The sequence below is a fragment of the Protomyctophum bolini genome (genome assembly GCF_963924005.1).
Source record: "Protomyctophum bolini genome assembly, chromosome: 2".
In the NCBI taxonomy this organism is placed as follows: domain Eukaryota; kingdom Metazoa; phylum Chordata; class Actinopteri; order Myctophiformes; family Myctophidae; genus Protomyctophum; species Protomyctophum bolini.
In genome coordinates, this window is record NC_137863.1 from 52,322,360 (window position 1) to 52,345,223 (window position 22,864).

General features: G+C 42.4%; 1 protein-coding gene across 4 annotated transcripts in view; it reads right to left on the reverse strand.

The window, feature by feature from the left end:
- Window positions 1-5,983: 5,983 nt before the first annotated feature.
- kcnab2a (potassium voltage-gated channel subfamily A regulatory beta subunit 2a) overlaps window positions 5,984-22,864 on the reverse strand; it is a 181,440-nt gene continuing 164,559 nt past the window's right edge. For all 4 annotated transcript variants that reach the window (XM_080783160.1, XM_080783158.1, XM_080783159.1 and 1 more), the window contains 6 exons: window positions 18,701-18,786; window positions 17,598-17,718; window positions 15,814-15,908; window positions 13,207-13,327; window positions 10,278-10,366; window positions 5,984-7,400 (listed from right to left, as the gene is read on the reverse strand). In XM_080783160.1, coding sequence (XP_080639286.1) covers window positions 7,311-7,400; window positions 10,278-10,366; window positions 13,207-13,327; window positions 15,814-15,908; window positions 17,598-17,718; window positions 18,701-18,786 — 602 coding nt within the window. In that variant the 3' untranslated portion in view covers window positions 5,984-7,310. The remainder of the gene's footprint in view (window positions 7,401-10,277; window positions 10,367-13,206; window positions 13,328-15,813; window positions 15,909-17,597; window positions 17,719-18,700; window positions 18,787-22,864) is intronic.

Below are 22,864 nucleotides of genomic sequence, written 5' to 3' on the forward strand. Positions count from 1 at the left end.
ATCTAAATAAGGTTGTGTATACAGATATGTCTCTGTCTTCACTGTATGTCATGCAGAGCAGAATGATATGAAATATAACCAACGTTGTGTACAGATATCTCTCTGTCATGCAGATCAGAGGTTCACAGGTTGAGACCCTAAAGTGTTTGTCCGGGACCTGTACTAGTGAAAATAGCAGATCTACAGGCGTGCAACGCGTTTCTTCGTGCAGCGTTGCACGCTTAATTTAAATGTAGGAAAATAAAATGTTAAATTAACATTGGTTTTACAATAAAAATCAGGGTCTCAGAGTATACAAATGCTATTAACCGTAGCCTTATCAAACTGGGGAATCACTGCTAGAGCCGTAAAACGATTCTCTTATGGGGGGTCCCTGGCATATCTCTTCAAACGGGGCCCACGGGGTAATTGGTGTCAATTTGGGGACCCATGGAAAAGTTTGGGAACCCCTGTCCTATAAGCAACACCACTTGGTAACCGCATGAGTTCATTAGGTGACCAGCTCAACCATGAGTTCATGAGGTGAGCATGCTTTATTGTATTGTCCTGAATGTATGCATTGACCTGAGCAAAACTAATTTCCCTTGCGGATAAAGACATCTAAACTAATCTCAACCATGACACCAATAAAAGACAGACACAGGTATTATTTACCATTCTTGATATTGTTTTTCATTGTCAGTTCATTTTTAATTAAAGATCAAAGCTGTACATATCGTGTCTAAATTCCGATTCAAGCTCAGTGCAGTTTAGCAATGCCTGCAAACGAAAATAAAATAAAAAAATGAAAGAGAAAAAGGCAGAGGTGATCACAACCAGAAATATATATATATACATACAAAGGTCAAAATATATACAGAACAGGAGATATCCGTCTCTCTCTAACGCACCATAACAGAGTGAATTGACTCCACAGTTGTATTCAGCTCAGAGCGTTCCTTACAATGCATACATGGTACAAAGAAATTGCTTATTTTGTCTCTTTACATTGATACAATATTAACATAGGAAAGCAGCATGGTGAAAAAAAAACACAGACGTTCTTTTCTCAGCACTACCACATCAAAGGCTCAAACATAAAAAATATAAATCTCTTTGTAACCTACAGTCTTTCCATGAAATAAGCTCTCTATATCGGTCTGCAGGTCTGACTTCACTTGTTAAACCGTGTTTAAACTAAACAGGTCTCTTAAAGTGTGACTTTCCCATAAATTATATCCCGAGGCTGGCAACAGCACCCAGTACTGTAGCCTTTATATCAATGTTTCCCAAACAGTGGGTCAATTTTTAACACATTGTTTTAAATATATAAATATTTTAAACTGTACCAATAATAGGGCTTAAGTGGTTCATCTTTTTAAGTTTGGGTCCCAGGAAGACACCAATGGCCCCATCCGAAATGGCATACAAACCAGTGGGTTGCCATGTCTCAGGAAGACACCATTGGCCCCCATCCGAAATGGCATACAAACCAGTGGGTTGCCATCAGGTCTGCTTATTAGAAGCATATTTGGGCTTGTATTTCTGTAAATACAGGTTTAAAAAGGTTTGCATTTTTGTCTTTTTTTTGCTCGTTTCTAAAGTGTAGTTTCTTATTTGGGTTTGCTTCCCAACATGAAACCCAGTGGTTGTCAAACATAATCATGTCAAGGAACCCCGAAATGAATATGCATTTTATCCACAGACCCCATCCATCTAAAAGTATTGGTGGTATTGTGTACCACCGTGTTCTTTTTGTAAATAACAGCTCACAGGCTTGTTAGCTTGTAGATCGGCTATTTTCAAATATCCAATTCTCATGTGGCCTATAATTGCATCTTTTGGGCTTGTTTCCATAGACCAGGTTGCTGACAACATTGATACTAACATATTGTCTAGTATCCCACATTACGCTTTTGTATGTGCGATTTTCCGAAAGCTTAGTGTATAGCTACTACATAGTACGTGTGATGCATACTTAGGCCCCCGTACAACATTGCATACTAACATACTATTTAGTATGCGAGTATGTCCGAAAGCTTATTAGCTACTTAGTTGGCTACCTGAGTTTGCATACTAAATTCAGGTGATTTTGTAGTATTTAACAGTGGTCACTACTGCGGCTAGAAATATCCCACAATGCAATGCAGTAGTTTCCCCGCTTCCATTCAAAACGGCGATATACGGACTCCGGGGGGAACAGCGGCTGTCGTTAATAACTCTCCAATTTAAGCGATTTCAGCTCTACTGTATGTCGAACAGCAATGTACAAAGTTGTATAGTATATGTAGTACTAAACAGTAGGCTGAAGATAGCGTATGTATTAAGTTCGGACGCAACCCGAATTTCACTTTCGGGCCTCAAGCTATAACATTTGGGAAACACTGCGTATGCGTGACGCTGCTGCATATAGACAGGTTATTTAATTCCGTCACAGCATGTTGGATGGGGGGGGGGGGTGAGTTTCACACATCTCCGTATAGAACTTGGATGGGGCGATGCCCTGTGCAGCATGGTGGCGAGGGAGACACAGCTGATAAGAACACGGCCATTACTATACATCAAAGGCTTTCGCTCCAGTCTTCCACAGTGCTCGTTAAGCCTAATTTATACTTCTGAAAATAGCCAAGCTATAAAACGTGTAGATCTGCTATATTTTTTGTAGAGGGGACACCATTGTACAAACAAAGTATTAAATTAAGGTTTACGAAATGAATACATGTCCCTTCGCTGAGCTGTTGAAAATATTAAGACACAGGAACTTCACAGACTAAACTGAACTAACCGTTCTTCATAATCTTGACATAATTTATGTTTCTTTATATTTTATTTTTTTCTTCCAAGAAATTGGCTTGGGCCACTTTTAATTCACTCACAGCCATATAGCAGACACAGCAAAGAAAAACATACCAAGAGGTCAACTGATACTACAATGAGGGATGGAGTAATTCACCCCTCCCACCATAGACTCACAGTATCTATGCCAATGACAGCAATTACTCTGTTGTGTAAAAAAAAACCCAGTAGATTTTAAACCTCATTCGCACAAATGCCATGCACAGTTCATTGTTGATTCTCCCTCCCATCCCCTCCACTTTTGCCTGAGAACTATAATCTCGAATAATGTCATCATTTTGTATCGGCAGCACAGTTAAAAAAAAAAAAAAGAAAAGAAAAACACCAAAACTAAACAAAACAAAAACTTAATTTTGCCTTATAGCTGAGAATGAGAGGAAAGTTGTTATATTATTAAAGACGTCTAATTTACATGTGTTAGTGAGCTTTGAGTGGCATCACCTTGCTTGCAGTGTTGATTTCGTCTAAGACGAAAAATGTTCGTCGACTACCTTTTTTCACTGAGGAAAACTAAATGGAAACGAAATAAAAAACTAAGCTATGATGACTAAACCTAAGACTAAATATATTGACAATTTCGTCAACGAATAAAAACTAGACTAAAATGTTAGGAAGGGACTAATGGACAAGAGATCCAGTATAAGTAATTTTACACTTTGTTGCATGCTGAAAATAGCAGATCTACAAGCTCACAACGCGTTGCAGCACGTGTTGTGAACTTGTAGATTTGCTATTTTTAGTGTACAGTGTACAGTCAGTCATTTCGACGGCATCAAGGCCCACCAAAATACATTTTAGTCGACTAAATCAACCGTAGATTTAGTAAACTAAAATCTTATGATATTTAGTCGACTAAAACTAGACTAAAATGTGTCTAAAACTAAATTAAAACTATTCAAGAGACTATGACTAAAACTAAAATCAAAATGTGCGTCTCACGCTATCCACTTTGAAATGATCACAGTAAGAGAGCACAAAGAAAACCATAAAGAATGATTACTGATTATACAACAGGTCGATTCGAGGAAGCAATCTGATTGGTTGAAACAGCCTTCTAGCCGTGGTTCAAACGAGCACCACTCCACACCTAATCAAAACAAAGAATTCAGCTGCTCTGTTCTCCCAGAGCGTAGCAAACTAGCTAGTTTCTTGGGACATTTCTGACATTTGTGAAACTTCTGCGATGCTGCAGGAACGAGCCCGCAGGGTTCAGGCGTGCATTAATGACGTTAAAGCACCCCCTCTCGTGTAATATTGCTTAATTACACCACAGCGTCAAATGTGTGTTCTTGTGTGTGCAATAATACTTGTACTGTATTATCATCTGGCATTGTGGGAAAAGCCTTATCAATCCTAAAGATCCTAACTCGTACTATGCATATACTGTATAATATTATGATGGTGAAGGACAGATTTTTGTTGAGCATAAGAACAGCATGGTCAAGTGAAGATATACTGTATTATGGAATAAAGTCCATACTGTAGATAGATACCGGTAACAAGCTGGATAGTAGTACATGCTTTTAAGATGGCATATACAGTAGACTCTTGCATAGTGAGAGTGACACACTCGGGGGGGGGGGGGGGGGAAGAAAAAAAAGATACACAGAATACCTTTGGCTCAAGCCACGTGAAATGTCACCGGGTGGACAAGTCCTCACCAGTGTTCCGCACGCACGCACACACACAGAGTACATTTCAAATAAAAACACAGGCCTCTCACCGCAAAACAGCACCCGTTCCTCTCTCTGATCCTCCCACACCAACCTCCAGGACATACAGTAGTGCACCGTTTCCCCAAACTGTGGGTCGGGACCCATTTGTGGGCCGCACATATTTATGGGTCCCTGTATTTTTTGTATTAGTATTATTTAAAATAAAAAATCATTCGCAAAAAATGTAAAAAGAATATATATATATATTTATATATATATATATATCATGAATTGAAAACAAATTTCAGTATAAATTTAAATTTCAGGAATAAATAAAATAAAAATCTAAGAAATTCCATACATCAGAAAGCTTAATGTTTAAGAAGTAGTGAAAAACAGCTGATCAGCAATGCGTTTTGGCTCTACTGCTGTAAGGATGTGAGAGCCTCTCTCTCCAGCAGAGGGCAGTCTTACTCTTCTCAATGCCATGACACAGGCAGCAGCAGCAGTTACACTCAGGTGAACAGTTCCACCCTTTGCATTTTAAGCATTATGTTATACTTTAGCTGTTGAAAAATAGCAGATCTACAAGCTAGTAGCGCGGCACCGAGTACCACGCTATGAGCTTTGTAGATCTGCTATTTTTGAAAAATCGTGAAAATATGGCGCAAATCTTTGAATCTATATTCTTTCAGAGCCAACGTTTTATAACTGAAATCTTTGCTTCTGGGGGGTCCCTGGAACTACATGTTTTCAGATGGGGGGTCGGCGGCCAATTACATATATCTTTGGGGGTCCTTGACATGAAAATGTTAGAAAACTGTCAAGATTTAGAAGATTTAAGAGCACAGCGCTTTGATCATCAACAACAACCAAAGGAGACTTGGGGGGGTAATAATAAGGCAAGAGGGAAGAGGAGGAGAGATGTTCAGACAGAGAGTAGAGACATGTCATGCTGCATCATGGGGTATAGGGAAGACAGGGGGATGGAGGATCTGGTGAGGCGTTGTGTGAAGTTAGACATACCGACATACAGTCAGACCCACCATGAGTCAGACACCAAACCCTGTATCTCACAGGGAAGCCACGGGTGATTTTGAACCCGCCGCACGGGTGCTTTTTAACCTGCAGCACGGGTGATTCTTAACCCGCCACACAAATGTTTTTTAACCCGCCGCACAGGTGATTTTTAACCCGCCACACAGGTTTGTCTGACTGTTGGTATGTCCACCGACCAACGTATGCGACCGGATGACCCCAGGATGATTTCAAGGCTATATATAGCTCTTCAGACCAGAAGAAGGGATCACGAAGGGACCCCAAACAGTTTTACGCCCAATTTTATACACCGTTGCACAACATACCGTATAGCATAAATCAAGCATTCGAACGAGAAACAAACAAAGAAAAAGGTCTGGGTCGCCCCTTACAGTGCAATGATGATGTATAGGTTACAGTTATCACCCGATCCCCCCCCCCCCCCCCCCATCTCCTCCAAATATGATCTCCTCATAGACATCATCCCCAGTAATAGGCATGCTAAAATGCTGCAGATTGTGTAAGCCTGGTAAAGGATCAATGTCACAGCACTCAAACGCGCAGTGGTTGGAAAGGAAACTAAGTACATGTACTGTACTTGAGTACAATTTTGAGGTATATTTGTACTTTGTACTACTCGAGCACTTCACATTTTCTGTACTTTCAAGTTCTACGCCACTACATTTCAGAGGCAAATGTTGTTACTTTTTCCCCGGCTACAATTATTTGACGTTAGTTACTAGTTACTTTGTCAATTTTTATTATTATTACAAAACATACATTTTACCACTTCAGCCCTACAGTAGCCTGTATACATTTCCAGCCGTTTGAAAATAGCCGATCTACAAGCTTCTAGGTCGGCTATTTTCAAAAGAGTTTCCTACATTTGAAAACATGAAATGGTACAATCTGCATAATGAGTACTTCCTACTTTCGGTACTTTTAATTCCATTTAGATTTTTGAGAATTCCGGGCTTTTACTCGTACGTCTACATTGCAGTATTGTTACTTTTACTTGAGTAAAACATGTGATGAGTACTTTTTTCCACCACTGCAAACAGGGCTGTTGGAGAGTCGACTATAGAACAGACTTGTATACAGTACACCTGGGTGTTTGTAAACAGAACAGACAACAGAGTAACCCTTGTATATTCATAGAGCATGAATGTAATACATTTTCCTTTTGAATGCATTCCTTTAAAAAAAAGAAAACAAAAATAATAATAATAACAAAACAAAGTAAACAAAAAAAAAAAAGACTAAAGGAAAAGAATATCTGGCTGCCAAGCAAGCGTGTGCTTATTTTTTTCGTATTATCCCCCACCCCCCCCCCAAAAAAAGAAGGTATTTGTCTTTTCAGTTTCAGCTGAATCGAACATACAGTAAAACTGATTTAACTATGAGCGCAAATCCCTAACAACCACCACTCTTCTTTGTTTTCTTTCTTTCTTGTTTAGTTTTTTTCTCTCTCTTAAACTACTTTTGTCTGTCCGTCGCTTCCTCTCCTGTGGAGGTTAACTTGACCCCAACAACCCCCCCCCCCTCCCCCGTCTCACTTCTCTCTCATCATCGTATCTCTGTTATAACTCTTAACGTGAGGTGGTCCTGGGTTGGCCCGTGAGGCGCGGCAGCCTGACTCATGCGGCCCAGGGTCTCATTATTCAGTAAAAAGCTCAAGCAAACAGAGGATCAGGCAAAAAGGCTGGGAGGGTGGGGGGGGCTCTGCAGGGGCGATGAGAGGGTGGGGGGGGTGGGGGGTGGGGCTGTGCCTCCGTCCACGCGTTAGGAGCGGTAGTCCTTTTTACTGTACGGCTTGTTCCCCAGGATGCTGTCCACCTCGTGAGTAATGGACGACGACAACTTGGGAAGAACCTGCAGGCGTGACAATATATATGAGAGAGAGGGTGAGAGAGTCAATATTCACTGCAAAGCAAGGGTCACCAACAGACTTTGTCTCGTCCGTGTGGCACACTCCACTATAATGTTCTTATTTTGAGTCATAACACCCACTTACTGAATGTCAAGTCTCCGGGCAGAACAGTGGCACATTAGGAGTCCACTAAGTACTAGTGGTTCTCGAAATGTTTCATTTGCAAAGACCCCCTTAAGGCTTCACTCACACCTGCACAACAGATTGTTGTATAGCTGAGAATTACGGGCTTTTACTTGTAACAGAGTACGTCTACATTGCAGTATTGGTACTTTTACTTGAGTAAAACATGTGATGAGTACTTATTTTCCACCGCTGCAAACAGTGCAACAATGTTGTATGCTAGACGTGAAGGTGTGAGTGAGGCCTGACACTGAGTGTGTTCAAATGGAACCAAATGGACCCTGACGGGTCCATTTGAACACAGTTACAGGATGTGTTATAGTCATTCAGGGCGATCTATGTATGTGTTTCTGGTCACAATATGGCCACTCATTCTGTATGTCCGTGGCAAAGATGGAATGTTGACAAAAATGTGCACCATAAGCCACCATGGTGCTCAAATGGTGCACAGCCTTGCTGAGCCACACAATTAAGTCCAGGTGTGTCTCCAGAGGAGGAGTTTTTTTTTTTGCCAGGTGCTTGAAAAGCATCCCGGCCTACATTCAATAGTATCACTACTACCTCTAGTAGTGACCGTAGTAGAAACCTTTTCCTTGATTGTCTGCCTCGTCTCCAGGCTGCCTCCTCTGAGCCAATGGGAGACTTATACCCATAACACCCATTATACTCCGAACGCCTCTTCTAAGCCAATGGGAGACTTATACCCATAAAATCCATATTCTGAATGCAGCAACGTGAAGCCGTGAGCTGATAGGCAGAGGCTGTGGCACATTATGACTGAATGAATTATGACACATTATTATAGGAAATATAAAACATATATGAATGATTGTTTTCTGTACATTGTGGTGTTTGGTTTATTGCTATTTTTTCTTGGGCGATCAGCTATACTGTACTTGCTATGAATCCAGGAATGCGTAACTCCTGTGGTAATCGGAGCATAGCATTTCAGAAATGAAATATCAAATACAGTAACTCCTGTGGTAATACAGTAACACAGTAAGTAATACAGTAAGGGATACAGTAACTCCTGTGGTAATCGGAGCATAGCATTTAGGCTACAGTAACTCCTGTGGTAATCGGAGCATAGCGTTTAGATAGATATAGAGAGATATACAGTAACTCCTGTGGTAATCGGAGCATAGCATTAGATAGTAGAAGGGATACCGCAACTCCTGTGGTAACCAGAGCATAGCATTAGATAGTAGAAGGGATACCGTAACTCCTGTGGTAATCGGAGCATAGCATTTAAAGAAGAAGGGATACCGTAACTCCTGTGGTCATCGGAGCATAGCATTTCAGAAATGAAATATCAAATGCACTGAGGGAGCAATGAGACGTGCACACATGAGCGCACACACGGCACGTGTATAAATACGATGACTCTGTACTGCGCACACGTGTACACACACACACACACACGCATGCGCGCACGCACGCACACACATACACGGCAAGAGGAAATGGAAAAAAGCAACCACCTCAGGCCAGACATAATGTGATGAGAGCACATGAACCCCCCCCCCCCCCCCCCTCCGTGGACTGAGAATCCCATTAAACGAGTGCATCTCACGAGGGAAAGGAAGCAGTGAGCGGCCTCCAGCTACTCCTCAGACTGTCGACAGACACTCCGCTGACCTTATTAACTCGTACGGTATAAGACCACCCGAGCGTGTAACAAACACCACTGCCCAGGAGGCCACGCTGTCATTCCAACACAGGGCAACGAGCAAGTCAGGTGCAGTGTTGTTGTAGGCAGCACATTTTGATAAAGGGCTGTATTTTGCGTGTCTTAAGTACCAGGTCTCATTCCCTAACTTGAGTAAACTAAAGACCTGGAGGCGTGATCAATGCTCTTTGGCCACTCAGAATAGCCACATGGCATTGATCACGCCTCCAGGTCTTTAGTTTACTCAAGTTAGGGAATAAGACCTGGTACTTAAGACACGCAAAATACAGCCCTATAGTCTCTTGTTAGTTTTTTAGTCACCTGGAATGTTTTAGTGTTAGTCTAGTTTTTATTCGACTAAATATCATAAGATTTTAGTCGACTAAATCTGCAGTTGATTTAGTCGAACAAAATGTATTTTGGCGGGCCTTGATGCCGTCGTAATGACTTCACTTTCACTATTTTCAGTGTAAAATGACTTGTACTGGATCTCTTGTCTACTGGTCCCTTCCTAACATTTTAGTCTAGTTTTTATTTGTTGACAAAATTGTCAGTATATTTAGTCTTAGTTTTAGTCATCATAGCTTAGTCTTCATTTAGTTTTCGTCAGTGGAAAAAGGTAGTCGACTGGTCAGGTGACACTTTTCTTTTTTTAAATCACACCTGTGTGACCTGAGCGGTGCAACTATACTTTTATTGTATTGTAAGTCACTGTACTGTATTGTACCGTCTGTACTGTGCACTGCACTGTACTATACTTCTTTATTTTATTGTACAGTACTATTGTAGCAATGCACAGCGTGAAGCTCAACAGCGCCACTTGGAGGTAGGTCACCCAGCGGTACTGCAGCTGTTCTCCAAACAGACATACTAATAGGGACACACGAGGCCAGTCATTGGAGCGGTGTGCACCGCTCAAAAAAGAAATGAGTACAAATGTGACATTGAACAAGAGACACAAGAACTCATATACACAGACAGACAGACAGACAGACAGACAGACAGACAGACACGATGTTGGTCTCACCTGTATGGCCCCCAGGTTCTCCATCAGCTGGTCGGTGCTAGACGCACCTAAAAGCACAGAACTCACTCCCTCGTTCCGTAGGCACCACGCTGTGGGAGACCGTAAACAACATTTACATGCCTGCTGCAGATAGATAGCATGCACGCACGCACGTGCATGCACTCACGCACACACACGGACACTTGTAGATGTACAAAAGAACACCACCCATGACATTCCCACATCTCACACACACACACACACACACACACACACGCACACGCACACACACACACACACACACAGTCCTCTGTTTACACTGTTAATTTCCTTGTAATTCCCACATACAGATTCGATTGAGTGAAAACGGTCAAATTTTCTATTCATCAATCAAAAAAACTTACATACCTTGACACCCCCCCCACACACACACACAAACACACACACACACACACACACACACACACACACACACACACACAGATGACAGTAGCTACTGTACACACACAGCCCGATGTCTCTCTATTGCAAGACGTTTGTGAATTCCGTGATTTGCGCATCTATTAGGTCAAAATCGTGTGCAGTTTAAACATCGCTGCATCCAAGCATCTCTGTCGTACCACACCTATAAGTAAATGTTACTTATCTACTTTCCACCACTGCTCATGACTCACGTCTTCCGCCCACAGAGTAGTAACATGGCCTGGCCCTGTAGTGCAAATGTCACATATCCTCCGTGAGCGCTTAACAAGCCTTTAGAACATGCCGTGTGACACACTGTCTCCTTGTTGTCGCTTGTTTTGCTGAGGGGGTAATTCAATCGAATGGCCAGTCACCATCTCCTCCTCTGACGACGACAAACTACTACTACTACAGGAGAGGAGATCAGGATCACCGCAGAGGATACACTGAATCACAAGACTGCCCGGGGCCTCAGGTAATCAAGGACTGCGCCTGCCAGCCAGCCAGCCAGTCACAGGCTAACATTTCACATCATTCACAATTCACTAGCCACTATATTCACTCCCTTCACTTCATCTACTGCATTGACCACTTGAATCCTAGCGCCTGGGGTATAGGGCTTTAAGCAACTAGTCGACTGTTCAACTAGTCGACTAGTAAATCCACTTAGTTGACCTCGTTGGTACTATACTAGTTCCCTCAACAGTTGACACCTGCTGGCAAATTGTTACGATATGGGATTTGTGGACTGTTAATGGCCCGTATACACATTGTAGGAGTTTTCATTAAAGTTGTCGGCGAGTCATCAGATCGTTATGTATTTCACACTACAGGAGTCTCTTTTTTTTAAATCGACTGTCATTAAATCTGTGTGGCTTTCACACTAAACGATTGGTCGCCGACTAGGGATCACACACTGCAAGAGTTCACCCAGATGTGATCCAGACCCGATACATAGGCTATAGGCTACAAACATAATTTATTTTTTTATTCCAATTCATTTTGACATAGCACATACGTGCAGGATGCCGTGATACAAGCGCGGGACCGACACAGGACGCCGCCACCGCCCCAAGATCCATCGGCGCTGGATCTTCTCGCAGCTCCTTTCACACACAGCGAGCAAAAACATGGCGATCAAAGCTTTTGTCGGCGAGCGCAATAAAATGCCGCCCCCCCGACAGCGTAATCGGAGCAAATATCGTGCAGTGTGTATGAGTGATGAGTCCACAGGCAAATCAGAGCATTTGTTTGAGCCAGAAAACCCCAGACCACAGCAAATCTACTATACCGTATGGGTGCAATTGAGCTCAGAAAACAAACAAAAAAAGATTCATTTTTTTTACAAAAAAAACTTTTCTATGTCACCATAGAAGGAAACGTGAGGTTTCCGTAACTACAGAGTGTTTCACAGCATTATACCGTTCCCCGCCCTTCAACTCTGAAGTTCTTCGCCTGTTCCACTGCTTACGACCAAGCCTCAAAGTCAATTCCTTCAAACAGCGGCATGGCAGTATTTCATCTCCGCTTTAACTCGATATCACAGAGCCCCGCGCGCGCGGAGTGGCACTTGGGGCAAGATGGTAAATCACGACACGTGCTTTGCTCATAGGACTGTCCTATGGATTTATAGTAATTGGGGGAGACCGGGGCTGTCCGCTAATGGGCCGTGAAACCTTAATCTATGGCACAGCATTACCAGGAGGCGGATGGTGGTGGTGGTGGTGGGGTCGCATATTCACCCAGATGGGTTTGTGGAGTTCCCTCAGATTTACGCGGCGCTTCTCTCATCTCTGACGCTTTAATGGCCCGCAGCTGCCGGGAACGCCAGACTCGCACGCCTCTTCTTCTGACGGCGGATCAATAATGTCCACCGGGGTCGGATTTATGTTCCGGTGTTGCATTTTACTGCTGATGTGGGGGGAAACCGGGAGATCTTCTATTTTCTACTATTAGCTACTGGAGATGCAGTGTATACTGTATATACACAACATGGATTTCGAAACAAATTAGTTCAACGCAAAATGCTGCGCTCAAGTTCAGGAGACTTCGGGGGAAAAAAGCAATTATCCTGAATGCGGCAATTGCATTTCTTTCACCATGTAGTAAACGCTGCATTAATTTGTGGTCTGGAAAGGGCAGTTGTTTTACAGACGGGTAAAAGGGCAGGGGGCTGAAGCCTCCTTTGACGTCTATGTGTGCACGTCCCTGCTTCTGACTGTGCGTCAGGCTAGTGCATCTCTAGAAACTGATACACACGCACAGCACATGCAACACACACACACACACACACACACACACACACACACACACACCACACACACACACACAAACAGGCACACCAGACCAGCAGATGTGGGGAGGGGGGGAACCCTCGGCCCTCGGGAAAGAGAGCACGAAGCGAGAGGCATATAGAGGGACACGGACAGACAGACAGAAAGAGAGAGAGCAGCAGACAAGAGTTGTATATCTGCGTGTATATATGTACCGATGGCGAGCTGGGGCAGAGTGCAGCCCAGCCGCTCTGCGATCGCCTGCAGCTCTTTCAACTTCGCCTGCTGACGCCGGCCCTCCTCGCTCAAGATCTTGTCCTTCAACCACTGGTAACCCTGAAAAAACACCAGCACACGATGCTCAAAAACACGGCCCTGCTCACACGGGGTGCTGCCTGGGGGGGCGCGGGGCTCCTCGTGTGACCAGGGCCTGCTTTTAAACACGCGGACTCTGTCTTCTGCGTCAGACGCCGCAAGGTTATTATAGTTTACTAAAACAAACTAAAACTAAAATTAAATAAACATTTTCGTTAAATGGAAAAACTAGAAAAGGAAAAGAAAAACGATAACTAACTGAAACTGTATTTGTGTGTTTACAAAACTGACTTAAATGATAGACAAAATGCCCTTAGTTTTTTTGTCGTATTTAAAAAGCTTAATCTGTAAGTGAATATTCTTCTTTTTTTTATGCTATGTTTTCTTTAGTTTTTAAAACATAATACTTGCTCTGGCCCTTCTCAATCCTGCACCTGACTTATCCGTCAAGTGCAGGATTGAAAATTGCAGAAAAAAACTAAAACTAATAACTAAACTAAAACTAAGCATTACAGACTAATAAAAACTAGAAAACATGCTCTAAAAAAGAAATAACAAAAAAGGGTCAAAACTATGATAACCTTGGTCTGTCGTATGGCTCTCCTCCATCGCTCAGTAGGTTTAATAGTCTAAGATATACGCTTATCACGTTACACACACACAACATGTTTTATACCAATTCAATACCTGAAGACCTTTAGGGGTTTTTGGTGGCGTACGTGACATTAATTTGTTTAAAAGTGGTTAAATAGCGATACAGTACATTCCAATAGCAAACATTGCTATAGAGTGTGTGTTCTGTAATAGCAGGCCTCTGGATGAATTTTATTTTATTTTTTTACCAGAGGGGTTAACTGGGGGCAGGGAGGAACTCCTATATAGTCAACACACAACACACTTAAGTGAAATCACTGAATATACCTTTAAGGATATGTGACCGAGACTGAGGGAGACCTCTATTACTGAACAAACACTCGCAAGTAGCAAGGATTACTATCAGAATAATAGAACTTTACACATTATCAGCTTTAATGATTAGAGGAATGGAATCATGTGTAAGAAAAGATAATAGGAAGAATGTTGGTCCGGCATTGTGTTATTCAAGTACTAGCATTAGCATTAGATACCCAAGGTATCCCATATGCCACCGACAAACACAAGCAACACTACAGCTACAGTGTTGGGTTGTGTAGGAGGATGTGTGTCACATTCCACAAGGGCTACACAGTACTACACCAAGTACAACACCAAGTACACAGCACTACACCGAGTACAACACCAAGTACACACTACACAGTAGTGACAGTACTACACCAAGGTGGGACAGCTACTTTTAGGAACCAGGAAACTATTGAGCTTAGACCACAAGTTACAGTCTAGCTGCGCACGCGCACGCGCACATCACGCACGCGCGCGCACACACACACACACACACACACACACACACACACACACACACACACACACACACAGACAGTGTAAACTTGTATACGGAGGCTGTGCTGCTTGATGTTGAGCGCAGCTTTGCTGCAGTAAGAAAGTAAAATATGTACATATATGAATATATTTAGAAAAACATGTAAAGGCCTATATGTTTGTTTTCATTCATATGGGCTTCTGTTGCTCCGTAGTTCCTGAGCTCAGCCTTTAGAAACAAGCTGAAGTGAAACAGCAAGAGGCACTGCATTGGGAACACACATCGCATTCCGTCAACAGCACTCAAACATATACACGCATGTCTAGAGGGACACCGAGAGTTCTAGGAACCTGAAAGAGACAAAAACACATCCGTTAAGATGACAGCGACTGGTAAAGGCTGTGAGAGAGTTACAGTACATTGGAAACAGCATCACAGACGACACGACGACAGTGTAAACACCAGTGGTGGAAAGTAACTAAGTGCTTTTACTTAAGCACTGTACTTGAGTACAATTTTGAGGTTTTTGTACTTTACTTGAGTATTTCCAATTTCCAGTACTTTTACTTCTACTCCGCTACATCTCAGAGACAACATTTATACTTTTACTCCACTACAATTATTTGAAAACTTTAGTTACTAGTTATTTTGGCGATTTAAATTTTGATTAGAAAACATACATTAACCCTATACATTTCGGCCATTTGAAAATAGCCGGTCTACAAGCTCAATAGCAGATCTACAAGTTGCACAATGCGTCGCGATGCGACGCATTGTGCAACTTGTAGATCTGCTATTTTCAAAAGATTTTTGTACACATTTTGAACTTGTGAAATGGCACATTCTGCACAATGAGTACTTTTACTTTTAGTACTTTAAGTACATTTTGATGCCGATACTTTTGTACTTTTACTCAAGTACATATTAAATTCCGTACTTTTACTTGTAACAAAGCACTTCTAAATTACAGTACTTTTACTTAAGTAAAACAATCGAGTACTTTTTTCCCACCACTGGTAAACACAGGCAACAGTGAGGGAGAAAGAAAGCGGTTGCGGGCGGGTTGGCCGGGCTGAGTCGAGGACGTTACCTTCAGAGAGGCACGAGAGTACGGAGGCACCCCGCTGTCATATTTCCCCGAGATGATCCCGCAGGCCAGCGGTGACCATGTCATGGCCCCGACACCTGAAATAAGCACAGAATCATCACCATCATCATCATCATCATTCATCATATCATTAACACCCCGAGCGGCATAAACGGAGTTCTCCGTCCTATCAAATAGTAACACCCAGCGCTCAGGACGGAGATTAATAAAAGGACGGAGAATTATTGATATCAATCGTTGGGCCCTCTGATTTAATGGTCCTAAATACCGCGGGGGTTTAACGGGGGTTAACCTTCACCATCGTTATCTGAAAACCCTGGGTGGCTTATCAAAGAAAAAATAACAATCTAATCGTAGTTTAGTGCTTGACGTTCTCGATTTCCTACATGTTTCCACGACATCCAAATATTCTATTCGGGCGCCAGCTACAGCTGTGACAAGTGACGTTAATCTCCTCTCGTGGATTAACCCATTCTGGGCAGGAACCCATTTTGGTGTTAGCAGTATGTTATGCTTTAGCTATTGAAAAATAGCAAATCTACAAGCTCATAGCGCGCCACCGAGTGGCGCGCTACGAGCTTGTAGGTCTGCTATTTTTTTTTAAATCGAAGAACGACTGACATTTTTAGAATCTGATCTCAGGTCAGAATGGAAAACTGTCAGGATGTACAGTAGAAGACATTTTTTTAGAATCTGATCTCAGGTCAGAATGGGTTAAGAACCCAATACTGTGTAGACGACAGCTCCCTTTATCCTCTGGCCTGTCCCCATATCACAGTAGATTCAGATCTAAACTAGTGCCCGACCAATGCCGGATCAAAACATGTTTTCTGACTTAATTAAGTCTAATACTATAGAATTGCGACACATCCGCTGCATAATTGCCGATACTGAGTCAAATCAAGGCCGATGGGTCTAGCTGTAATATAAACCAGTGGTTTTCATTTCAACCAGTTAAATGATGGAGAGTTGATATAGATTAGAACCAAATGGACCCTCATAGACCTTTAACTCTTGAGAGCGTAAAATGAAACCAAATAGACCCGCACGGGTCCTCATTCTAGGCTGAGTGTCGATGTGCGATGGATTAATCTTATTAGCGCGGTGGACGTTTTGAGTTTCATAAGGTCTCATTTTGAGGAGAAAAAGGACTATTAAGCCTGTCGCCTACTGTATATATATATATATATATATATATATATATACACATTTTTTTATGCTGGAATAATGCTTATTAATCTAATCTCGTAATCTCGTGGATGGCACAGCTGGGTAGAGTAGCTGTTCAATATATTTTCTCGTGCCAGCACAAATTGTGTTAATTTACAAGAAGTCTAAACAATCAGAGAATGTAGAATATTTGTTATTTTGATCAATGTTTGACTGTTATCTCTCCTAATGGTACCACATCAATACAGCATGGAATTGCATCTTATCTTATCAACGACAACAAAATATGTCTTGGGTCTGAGAGGCCAAGGGCTCTATATTTTCGTCCATGCAAAACTCCTTATCCCTAAACTACCGTATACTTTGCCTTTTTTACTGATTTGAAAAACATTTTTGAATAGTTAAAATAGCCAATCTACAAGCTCACAACGTGGCTAATTTAACTATTCAAAAATGCATGGATGAAAATAGAGCCCTAAATCTCATCAAAATGATGATCCGTGCCTCAAATCCCCAAAAAATAATGGACCTTGATAATGAAAAGGCTTGAAAACCCAGACGGACCCCATGTAGCTCTAGTTCCAACCAATCCTTACCTATTTTGTGGAAGAGCTCAGGCAGCTGTACCTCCACCTTCTCTCTCTGGAACATGTGGTATTCAGCCTGCTCGCAGATAGGCGGGATCTGGTTGAACTGCCGCGCCACGGAGTACGCTTCCTAAAAGAACACATGGCGTTTAACATGGAGTATGCTTTCTAAAAGAACAACATGACGTTTAATATCGCCTCTTTTTGACAAGCTGCACATGGGTGACGTTCTCTCCGGCGAGGGGTAGAACATATCAAAACTTCCTTTAGGAAGCACCAATGTATGGGGCACACAAAAGTCATCAATTAGCCCACACCAATCACAGCACACCTGTCAATTGTGTGCCCCATACATTTGTGCTTCCCAAACATTGACTGTTCCCAAACGACGCTTTTATATTTTCAGTCCAGCTTTTCCTCGTAAGGCCAGGATTGTATTTGTATGATTTTACTAATTTACTCAGTAGTACTGGGCATGTAACGATATATCGTATATTTATATATCAATATTATATCCTGACGATCGATTTATTAAAAAAGTATATCAATAAAAAACAAACAAAAAAAACAATTTTCTTTTTAGGTGTGACATGAAATGTGAGCTGTAATCATATTCCATCATATTCACGTGCTTTTGGAGAGAAATGAGACAGACTCCATGCAGTCACTTTCGGTAGTTAAGGCCTGCAGAGGGGAGCTGTAGGTGATGGTCGTTATTGATGCTCATTAATACATCAAGGAAGGCAATTATGTTTCTGCACTGTCAAATAGGTCTACATCTATCCTAAGATGCCATCAAAGAAAATTAACTCGAGCTAGGTTTAAACATGAAAGCATGTTTACAGTTGTTGCACAGAAATTAAGTAATTATACATGAAAAGTAATGCTACTTTTGCAATGTAGTTACATAAAAATTGTGAAAAAAGCTTGGGGGGGGGGGAAGATAAATCATTACAAAAAAAGATTTTTCGGTCATTTGTCTGGAAAATAATTGTGTTGAAAATATCGTGAAAAATCGCGATGCCTACTCAGTAGGCGTTCCCACATAACATCCTGGCACGATGATGCCGCGTGCATAACCGTAATGGCTTAACAAAACAACTTATTCTCACCATAATCTCCATAGGGCTCCAGCGCGAGGTTCCCCAGTACATGGCCATGCCTTGGTTGATCACATGGGTCATTGCACGCACCGTTTCTGTGAAGGCCAAACATACATTGGTTTCAGGGACGTCCACACATAGGCATCAAAGGGGGCTTCAGCCCCCTGCCCTTTTACCTGTCTGTAAAACAACTGCCCTCTCCAGACCACGAATGAATGCAGCGTTTACTACATGGTGAAAGAAATGCAAAATGCCACTCCTTTACATGCCATGCCGGAAGGAAGGCAGCATTCAGGAGAATTGCTCTTTCTCCGAAGTCTCCTGGACTTGGAACACAGTATTTTGCGTTGAATAAATTTGTTTAGAAATCCAATGTCGTACACCGCATCTCCACTAGCTAAAGAGTGCTGGGTTGTGCCCAGAAAATAGCTGACCTACAAGCTCACAACGCGTCGCAACGCTTGAGCTTGTAGATCTGCTATTTCCACTAGTTTTGTCCAAAAGTGCCCTCTTACGGGATTTCAGCCCCTGCCCCTCTAACACTCTCTGCACGTCCCTGATTGGTCTATCACATGGGTCATTGCACGCACCGTCTATGTGAAGGCAAACATACAAATACGACAACAAACACCCAAACATGTCATCTTTCACTCTAGAGCAGGGGTTCTCAACCAGTGGTCCGGGGACCACCAGTGGTCCTTGAGGAGGTTCCAGGTGGTCCCCAGCTAAATGATAGAAGAGTTGGTAACCAAATGGGCCCTTAAAGGGAAACTTTGCAAAAAATATATATTTTAATGACGTTTAGAAGATTTAGAACACTTTCCTGGGGGTCTTTATGTGTGTGTGTGGTTTTATATATTTTAGATTTTAGCAGTGAGCCAGTGTCATGGACACTGGGCTCACTTACTTCCTGGACTACATGTTGTCTCAGTAGGACAGCCCTCCCCCTATCCACAAGGAGGAGCAGTGCACCAAAGCATTATGGGAATTGTAGTCCAGGAAGGAAGTGAGCCCAGTGTCAATGACATCAGAGTCACTGGTCTCACTGCTAAAATCTAAAATATCTAATATCTAATGTTCTAAATCTTCAAAACGTCATTAACGGTGAAGTGTCCGTTTAGGCCTTATAGATCTTTAACTCTTGTAAACATCTGCTTTACTTAATTTTCAAGAAGTCTACACATTTTGATCAACATTTCTCTTATGGTACCACATCAATACAGCGCGGAATTGTGGAGAAAAAAAACGTTATCCAACGATAACAAAATAGAGAATAAATAATGAAAAGGGTTGAAAACCACTGCTCTAGAGGAAACTTTCCAATGGGAGTCTATTTCAAAGCCTACTGGTTGAACAGATTAAACACTATTGACTCTCCAATCAGGGAGTGACGACTGAGGAGCCGATTGTTTCGGTCTGGCTGGCCAATTCATTCAGATAAGGCAGTATCATACCCGTTAATAACACGGCATAATTGCATCTAAGATATGAACATGCAAGAAAATGGTTCTGCTTGATTTGTGAGAGGCTGCAGGGGAAAATTGGATTGTACGAGGCAACTTTGATACTTGACAGAGAAAGTCTATATATTGTATTTACTACATTTCTTGTAAATGTAGCAACAAACGAGCACTCCCCATCACATAAAAATCAAACAATAGCAGCAATGGCTAACACCCTGAGCGCACGGTAACACCCAGCGCTCTAGGACGGAGATTGATCAAAAGGACGGAGATTATTGATATCAAAACCGATCGCATCGGTCCACATGCTGGGAGCGCCTGTTGCGCAACATGCAATGTTATTTTCCGGTGGGACGTCGTCGACGTCCCCCGATTTTAGCCGACGAGATCGAAAATCTTAAAACGTGAATAACTCTTGATCTAAATCAATCCGTCCAATTCTAAGACAAGATTCTGTTTTAGACGGCCCACCGCGGTCCCGTTGCTAGTCGCGTTAGAATTAATCATACCTCCCGTTGTTGTCGAGTGTTTTGGCTACATCTAGCTACTTCAGCTACATCCTGGATAGCATCCGGTCTGACGCTAAATGTACTCCGCTGCTATAAATCGATGGGCGCTCTGATTTAATGGATTAAATAACCCCAGGCGTTTGGGGTGCTAGTAGCAGAAATAGCTGCAACAATAGCTGGACAGCTGGACTCCAGGCTAATTCATGGCTCTCTAATGGGGATGATTTAACAGACATGTACTGTACCATGTGTGTTGACATGTAATCTCTCAAGAACAGATTCAGAGCTGGGCTACTGAATCTGTCGGCATGCGGGGCACTCAGAACGTGTATATGCATGGTTGTCAGTGGGAATGAAAACATAGGCGTAACTGTAGTCTAACTACAATATCATAAGAATCCTCTCTGCCACAGATGTTTGTCCCAAAGCCGTTAGTTGAATCAACTGTTTGAGAAAAGTCTTGTCCGGGAAACCTTGATGCGAGCCCATGGCGTACTCACGAGCACAAACATGGCGACAAAATAATCAGCGACGTCCCTGTGTCATGGTATTTATAATAAATCAGCGACGTCCCCGTCTCATGGCATTTATCTACTCTGAACTCTTTTGAAAGATACAGTACACGAGGCGACCAAACGGGTCAACATCCTGTTATCCACATTCTATTGGGCAATCTCCGAATGCTCTATAGAGTCTGGAACTAACACCTCCTGAAATCCGAGTATAAGGAAGCTGCCATTTCCGTTCACGGAAATACATTTTTAAATATCTTTAGAGCTATGTTTTTGTTTTTCAATTTCTGTTAAGCAGCAAGCTTTACATTTCACTCATGACAGCACTCCCGTTGCTCCAGACTGTGTGACAGAAGCATTTCTATTTTACTCAAGTCATGGCAGAGCTCCCGTTGCTCCAGACTGTATGACAGAAGCATTTATATTTTACTCAAGTCATGGCAGAGCTTCCGTTGCTCCAGACTGTGTAACAGAAGCATTTCTATTTTACTCAAGTCATGGCAGAGCTCCCGTTGCTCCAGACTGTGTGACAGAAGCATTTCTATTTTACTCAAGTCATGGCAGAGCTCCCGTTGCTCCAGACTGTATGACGGAAGCATTTATATTTTACTCAAGTCATGACAGAGCTCCCGTTGCTCCAGACTGTGTGACAGAAGCATTTATATTTTACTCATGACAGTTCTTCCGTTGCTCCAGACTGTATGACGGAAGCATTTTGGAAAGAGTCAACATGGCAACGTGAGACTACAGATTGGTTGACATGATGAAACACATTCTGCGCCTCACCGTCCATTATTGCAGACATCCACCTCTTTTGCATGTATTTTAGATACTGACAAAGCATGATAGATCTACAAGCTCATAGCGTTACGAGCTTGTAGGTCCGCTATTTTAGAAAAATCAAATCGCTTTTTCAGAAAACTCACGCTACGGCAGAGTGTTCTTGGAAACAGACGGAATTACAGCAGTTCACCTCACCCTCCCCTGTTTGACGGTCCTTGTACAGTCCTACTGTACAGCCTCAATCAAAAGGCACCAGATGGCCGCGCTGCTGCTGTCCTTTTTGAACGGCAAGTTCAAAGCTGTCCCAGTGAACTAACTATATGTGAACTATATTTGCAATCTCTACATGGGCAAGAAAAGAAAGAAAGAAGGAAAGAAACAGGGGTGCATACTTAGTTTAGACTATAGTCATTGGTTAGACATGGGTTAAGGTTAGGTTTAGGTGTGCTGCCCCGTGGGAGGTTAGGTTTAGGGTGAGGGTTTGAGATAGGTTGTAGATGTAGGACTAATGACTGGTCTAACCAATGACTAGTATAAACCAAAAACTGTCTAAACTAAGTACTGCACCCAAGAAACAAACAAACAAACAGCTCTACACCCAGGCAGAACCCACAATGGGCTACTGTATATGCATTGGTTAGACCAGTCATTAGTCCTACAACCTATCTCAAACCCTCGCCCTAACCCTAACCTCCCACGGACGGGACAGCACACCTAAACCTAACCCTCTCCCAACCCTTAACGCACCCCTCACTAACCTTAATCCGGTCGTTTTAACACAACCCTCACCAACCTTATGTCTAACCAATGACTAGTCTAAACTAAGTATGCACCTATAGGCACATAGAATAACTCGTCCTACTTCTGGGCCGCTTCCCTACTTCCTTCACAGGTGTTTCCGATGAT